The 7,094-nt window shown below is 37.2% G+C and overlaps 1 protein-coding gene across 2 annotated transcripts; it reads left to right on the top strand.

Moving 5' to 3' along the window:
• The first annotated feature begins 654 nt into the window (after positions 1–654).
• LOC149531834 (putative 12-oxophytodienoate reductase 11) lies at positions 655–7,083 on the top strand. Of its 2 annotated transcripts, XM_089811971.1 has the most exons (7): positions 655–714; positions 1,221–1,664; positions 4,916–5,079; positions 5,163–5,303; positions 5,381–5,511; positions 5,847–6,026; positions 6,364–7,083. In XM_089811971.1, exons 2-7 carry the CDS (start codon positions 1,581–1,583, stop codon positions 6,942–6,944), a joined length of 1,281 nt encoding a protein of 426 aa, XP_089668097.1. In that variant the 5' UTR covers positions 655–714; positions 1,221–1,580; the 3' UTR covers positions 6,945–7,083. The 2 variants fall into 2 exon arrangements, with proteins under 2 accessions (XP_089668097.1, XP_089668098.1); XM_089811972.1 differs by lacking the exon at positions 1,221–1,664.
• The last annotated feature ends 11 nt before the right edge of the window (positions 7,084–7,094 follow it).

Here is a 7,094-nt window from a genome sequence, read left to right as displayed (position 1 = left end):
ATATATTTACATTATTTAGAAAAAAATAGTCCAAGTGTCTTAATTTGAGCACAAACAATTAAAAGGCACCAAGTTTATCATTTTATTTGTTCCATTTGCAAGATGTCATTAAAAGCTATATTTCATTCCATTTTATTTGAGGAAAAACAAAAAGATAGTTTAGTTTAAAACACAAATATAAGAATCAAATCATTGAATTTAAATGAAATATAGATCGGTGAATAGATTGACACATACTATGTGTTCAAAACTCAAATATAAGAATCAAATCATTAAATAATTTAATGTGTATTCCTCACTTGACAAGATATAATAAAGATTAACATATGAAACAAAAATAATAATATAATACTCCCACAAAAAACTAAACTTAAAGCCATATTAAGCAATAACAATAACAAGAACTAGAAACTATGCGTCCTTGTTTAATTGTATAAATGTGACTTTCCTCCCTCGTTTATTGAATATGCCAAACATTATTTATGGCAATGACTTTCAAACAAGGGTAGGAAAGATCTGTCGTATTGAACGTGGGACACTCATTTGCCACCTATAATTTGAAACGTGTTGGAAAATAGCGAACCACAATTGAAGTCTCCAACCGCAAATTCCAAAAAGAACTTCAAATATGTTGGTAGAGAATTCGCCATACCCGAATTGATTAGCTACAATCCGAAGGCCCAGACGCTCTGAGGCAGAGCTCCCAAAACTTCTGTAAGTTTTTCTTAATCTATTTTCAGGTTTTATCGTGATTCAAAGCAAACTCGTAATCAGTTGTTCTCTCGGTAAATCTTGAATAGAGTGTCACAGAATTTAAGTTGTACGATCTAAATATCTTAACGTGTGAAAATTATTCAATCCTCACATCAAATCATATTGGATGATTGCATTAGCCTTTGAAAATTTTGGCTTGCGCAGATCTGTGAATCTTCCATGTTTCTCAGTGCCTTAAGTTCATTTGTGGCTTAGGGGTTTGAAGCTTTTAACTGTTATATTTGATTAAGATTGCTTTTGAATTCATCTTTTAAAGTTCTGGATCATGCGCTTTGATTCATTATCAGTTTCTGTGTTTTAAAACATTCTTTCTAATAATAGATTATAGAAGACCAAAAAGGTCCACAATTAAAATTTATAAACTATCTTCATCGCCAATGTAAACTTTAGAAATATTGTCTCCCTCACTGCTCTTAAGGTTGTCTTGAAATTTTATTGTTTGTTAGGGAGAGCTATTTGTGGATCAGATTATGTGATTGCTTTGTATCTATATTCAGAATACTCCCTGATTTATGATCCATCATCAGAACAGCTGAACATTGCGATCCTAAACATCAATGCAAAAGCTGTTGGGAATGTGAAGGCCACTGGTCATGACTTTGCATCTTCTCATCTCTTCATTTGATAGCTGTACATCTTATATTTCTATTGCTTTCTTAGATACTATTTTTACTAGTCTTATCTGCTTGTTTATAACTTACAACTGGTATCAGAGGTTGGTTAAAGTCAAGGAGATGTTGTGAAGAATTGAGTAGGCATGGAAGATGGTGATTCTCTTATTTTAACTACAAAAGAAATTGCAACGAATGTTTGGGTGCTTGATAAGGGAGCATAATTTCATACTACTTTGCCTTGGGATTTTTTCAAAACCTTTCAAATTGGGACTTTTGGTAAGCTCTTTTTCACAGATGATAAATCTCTTAATATTGTTGTAAAAGGAAATGTTTTGTTGAAACTAATGATTGAAAATAGTTGATTGCTACGAGATGTTAGGTATGTCCTTCAACTTGACAAAAATTCAATTTCAGTTGGGCAATTGATCTCTCAAAGATGTAATGTCAAGTTTGAATCTAGTAAATGGAAGGTGACAAAAGCATCCTTAGTCATTCGAAAAGGAAATAAATTGGATGGTTTATATCTGTTAGAGAATCACAATGACATGGGAGCTATGTGTTACAAACTAGCAAGTTCAGTTGTCGTTGCACCAAAAGATAGACCTTTCACTTATAAAATCCATAGGAGGTGGTTAAACCATGTCCTGAATCGTGCAAGGGACGCTGGTGCACTGTCAACAATCTCCCCCTAGTGTCACTCGCCAGAGGCCTGCATCACTCATGGAGAAGATTTGAATTTGTGACCAAGCTTTGATACCACTTGTTACAAGTGTGGCTATCATTGCACCAAAATATCGACTTTTTAATGCCTAATATACCCACTAGACTTATAGAATCCACAGGAGGCGGTTAAACCATGTCATGAATCCCACTAGGGTCATTGGTGTATTGCCAACACTATGATCGCAATTTCTAACAATGGCACAAAACATTGGTGGAAGATTTCTAAGGATTCACTTCACGAAGAAGTGAAAAAGGAGCATTTGAAACAAGAAGTAAGAAATTGGGAAATAGATATTAGAAACTATGATTGTGAGGGTTACATTTGTAATTTCACATATAAGAAATCAAAAGTAGTAATATTTGGTGAGAAAAGAGTTGTTATTGCTGCTGAACATAAAATTTCTTCCATGGAAATAGATGAAAATCTTTATGAATATTTTGCCACTGAAATGGAAACAGATAAAATTGAAATAGAGGGTTTGAATCAAAGCAAAGATATCGAGATGTGAAAGCTTGGAGCTTTGAGGGAGCCTTATCTGCAGACTATTTTGTTGAACAAAAATGTAGATTTGAATATTTTGAAATCACATAGGCGTTTAATCTGAGTCTTTGTTTCTGTTGTAGTTGCTCAGCTTCAGATCCCCTAGGACACGGTTTCAAGTCCCAATATAAACAATTATAGTTCCAAAGCCACCCAGCCCAAGTCTTGGGGGGGCTCATGGGCATCACCCTGTGGAGTAGATCTCTCACATGAGGGCAACACCTGCATTATCTTGGTGGGCATTAGTTTTGCCACAGTAGTGTGAATCAGGGGGCATACAAATATGATTGTGCCTCCAACCTCAGGTGTGTCAACAACTTAGACAGAATAACTGATGTCCTTCAAATTATTAATTACACCACCAATTTGAGTTGTAATGCTCTTAGCATGGTGGAAGTCAAGGACACCTATGGCACCAATGCAGCTCTCTGCAGGTGTCCCTCATCAGACAGATCCTCAAATGCATGTGATAGACTGTTGTTAGACTATACTTGTTATGGTTTAATGGGTGTTGCTCACATAGATGCTGTGCCTCATGTGACTGTGTCCAACATTCACGCAGTACTAAATACTACTCTGGATTACTATGCATGGAAATTTTTGATACATATCAAAGACAAGGTTTATGAGGACTTCAAATGGATTGATAATGTTGATGATGCTGCAGAGATCTTCTCTAAGGAGACTCTCAAAATACATAATAAAATGGCTCCTAGAAACATTGATGCAGTGGAGGATGAGATGTTTAGGCTTATTGCCAGAGAGGGAAAATTAAAGGTGAAGAGAGAGGTCATGAGGACTCCCACCACAGAGATTTCATCTGTAGTGCAGTTTGCAGAGCCTAAAAGACCCAAATGTGAAGATGAAAGAAATGGCCCCATGTTTAGGGAACCAAGCTTCGGTGCTAAACAATAGAGACCCAGATGTGGAAGATGCAAAGGTGTTTCACCACGGCCTCCATGTAATGGAGAATGCAATAAACATGTAAACATTCCTACAATTGATGAGAGGTTGATGGGAATGAAAGCTACAACGGTAACAAATTTTGGCACTGCCAATGCATTTGGCAAAATCATAGGTTTTTCTGTCATAGCTTTACATGAACTTTTCAACAATAATGAGTGTGTTGTTGCCAATGGTGAGGGAAGTAGAAATGGCAGTGGTGCAAATTTAGTGTCTTAGAGGCCCATGTATTGAAAGACCAGGATTTGCAACTAATGGGTGACCACTAGGCGTTGCCCCATTTGCAACAAGTTCCATTTTGCTCACAGTGTTGCAGAACTCCAGAAATCCAGTGGACGTTCATCGGATTCAGAAAATGGGGCAATTTTAAGAAAATTGCTTCATCTTTGAAGCTTCACTCAGAACCCAGAGTAGGATCTCAATATTATAGCTATACCATTTAAATCTTAAACCAAAGATCTATTAGTAACATTCAACGTCAGAGACAAGGTCAAATGGGTTTCCAAAACAGAAAGAACCTGACAAGATCAGTGAAATTTATGGTGATTGAATTGATGGAATTGAATGGCATACAAATCAATCTGTTCTGTTGCAGCTTGAGGAAGCAAGCTAGATTCATGAAGAAGAACTTCAAGATACTCAAATTAAAAAGATTGAGAAGTCACAAAATAAATCCCAAGGGTTTGGATTTCTAACCTTTATGGATGAGTAGTCTATGAGAAATTATGTTGACGAATTCATATTTCTAATAATAAACGATGAGAAATCAGGCTCAAGTGATCAGGCAGGTCTAATAATTGCAAAGATTGAGAAGGATCCATCAATGCCACTAGATAAGATGAATGAACTGAAACAAATGTTGGTTATTCTGGGTGAGTTAGCTGTTGAATCTTTGCGACAAAGAGGTGAGTTTATTTCTAATTGTGAATTTATGAGTGAGTTTGCTCCTATAAAAGTTGGAAGGGAAGTTATTCTGCTGTTAGATTGTATTCTGGCTGGCAGCATTTTGGAGAAGATTAATTTGAACTGTTCTTGAACAGAGTTTGAAGTTAGAGTCTTCTCAGGGTCTGCTAACCATGTAAATTAAAAGTGGAAATGCAGGGATATCACTGTTCTGGTTGTACTGGTTGGACTTGTAGTGAGATTGTTGGGAACGTGAAGCCCAATGGTCACATGATTTCACGTCTTCTCATCTATTCATTTGATAGCTGTATGTGTTTGTATAAATGGTTGTGTATAGACCATGAATGGTGTAGTATTGGTTAAATGATTAAATGCACTTTTTTGAACTCTTCTGCAGGGACTGCAGGCGTTGTTTTCCCATTATCATTGGATCCATAGCATGAATGCCAGTGAAAACGGTGAACTAAGTCAAGAGAGAGAAGAGAGCATGTCTCTATCTCTTTCTCATTCTATTCCCTTGTTGACACCCTACCAATTGGCTCCTTTCACTTTGTCTCACAGGTATGCATGTTGCACTAGGAATTCTCTTCCAGTTAATATAACTCTCAGGATCTCTTAATAGTGAGTAGAATTTGCATTTGCAGAGTGGTTTTAGCACCTTTAACAAGACAAAGATCTTATGATTGCATGCCCCAGCCGCATGCAATTCTTTACTACTCCCAAAGAGCAAGCCCTGGAGGTCTCCTGATTGCAGAAGCCACTGGTGTCTCTCCCACCGCACAAGGGTAACACTACAAATAACACTTCATTTCATCTATTCTAAACTGAAACTTTGTTATTAATAGTTACCCTGTGATTATAGGTATCCAAATACACCTGGAATATGGAGTGAGGAGCAGGTGGAGGCATGGAAGCCTATTGTGAATGCTGTGCATGATAAAGGAGGCGTTTTCTTCTGTCAAATTTGGCACACTGGAAGGGCTTCACACGTGGGTAAATGCTTTTACCATTTACAAACTAATACCCTTACGTACTTGAGATACTTGCACTTCCATTTTTGAACAATTTCAATCTCCTCGGCTACACTTAATGAAGTTTTCTTGTGAAGAATGACATCTGAAATGGGGGACAGGGCAAGGCAGATTGTAGTTTGTTACTAGAATTAGATGAGGCCAATGTTCAATGCAGATTCTAGTGACATAGATTTCTTGCCTTATGTTATGTGGATTTATACTAATTTTAGCTAGTGGCAATTTTGTTTACTCTTATCAAATTGTTCTCAATAGTGCCGAGAAGTGTTAAGTATATGCATGGAATGCTCATTGCAGAGTATCAACCCAATGGGCAAGCTCCGGTCTCCTCAACAAGCAAAAAGATAGCAGGACAAACTCTCCGAGCCAATGGAAAGGATCTTGTAGAATTTTCTACTCCTCGAGCTCTCACAACAGACGAAATAACACAAATTGTTGACCAGTTCCGCATTGCTGCTGGAAAGGCCAGGGCTGCAGGTGGGCTCTTACTAGACAATTCCCGAATTCATTAATTGATCAATGCCTTTCATTCCATTAATATTTTATATTGTCATCAAGTTTAGAAAGGGATCACATTTTTAGTTTTAATTCTATTAATATTTTATGTCATTTTTAAGTCTGGAAAGAGGTCAAATGTTTAGTTTTAATTCCATTAATATTTTATATTGTTATTGAGTCTGGAAAGAGGTCACATGTTTAGTTTTAATTTCAATGCAATTGCGTTTATCATCAACATTTGCACACACTGTCAAGGTTGTATTTAAGCCATGCCTGTAGAAGAGCTGACTGGAAACTTCTCCTTGAGCTGTAACAGGTTTTGATGGTGTTGAAATTCATGGGGCTCATGGATATCTCATTGACCAATTTCTTAAAGACGGCATAAATGACCGCTCTGATTGTTATGGTGGTACACTAGAAAACCGTTGCAGATTTGCTCTTGAGGTTGTTGAAGCAGTGGCAAATGAAATTGGAGCTGATAGAGTTGGGATCCGACTATCTCCATTTGCAGCTTATTTAGATTCTGGCGACTCAAATCCTGAGGCCCTGGGACTTTACATGGCAGAGGCGTTAAATAAATACAGCATCTTGTATGCCCATTATGTAGAACCCAGAATGGTAACTGTGGGAGAGGCTTTCCCCACAGAAAAAAGCCTTCTACCAATGCGGAAGGCATTCAAGGGATCATTTCTGGTTGCTGGAGGCTATAATAGAGAAGATGGCAATGCGGCAATTGAAAGTGGCAAAGCTGATCTTGTAGTTTATGGTCGACTTTTCCTGGCAAATCCAGATTTGCCTAGAAGGTTTGAACTGAATGCTCCTCTCAACAAATACAACAGGGAAACTTTCTACATTCCGGATCCTGTAATTGGCTACACGGACTACCCATTTTTGTAGCTTCATCCAAAACCCTAAAACTTGTCCTAGATTCATCGATATGCTTTTAAACTAAAACATAGCAAATGGGAATTTTTTTTTTTTCCTCAGTGTTAATCTAATGTCACGAACCATTATTAAAGTATGCTTTTACTTCTCATTTCCAGTTTC

Source organism: Cupressus sempervirens, chromosome 11, assembly GCF_028749045.1.
Source record: "Cupressus sempervirens isolate cs-2001-9-10 chromosome 11, ASM2874904v1, whole genome shotgun sequence".
In the NCBI taxonomy this organism is placed as follows: Eukaryota; Viridiplantae; Streptophyta; class Pinopsida; order Cupressales; family Cupressaceae; genus Cupressus; species Cupressus sempervirens.
This window is presented reverse-complemented; position numbering and strand designations above follow the sequence as displayed.

Coding starts and splice junctions, on each gene's coding strand:
- LOC149531834 (XM_089811971.1), top strand. CDS start 1,581: ATGTTTGGGTGCTTGATAAGGGAGCATAATTTCATACTACTTTGCCTT. Junction 5,080..5,162: donor CCTTTCACTTTGTCTCACAG/GTATGCATGTTG, acceptor TTGCATTTGCAG/AGTGGTTTTAGCACCTTTAA. Junction 5,304..5,380: donor GTCTCTCCCACCGCACAAGG/GTAACACTACAA, acceptor CTGTGATTATAG/GTATCCAAATACACCTGGAA.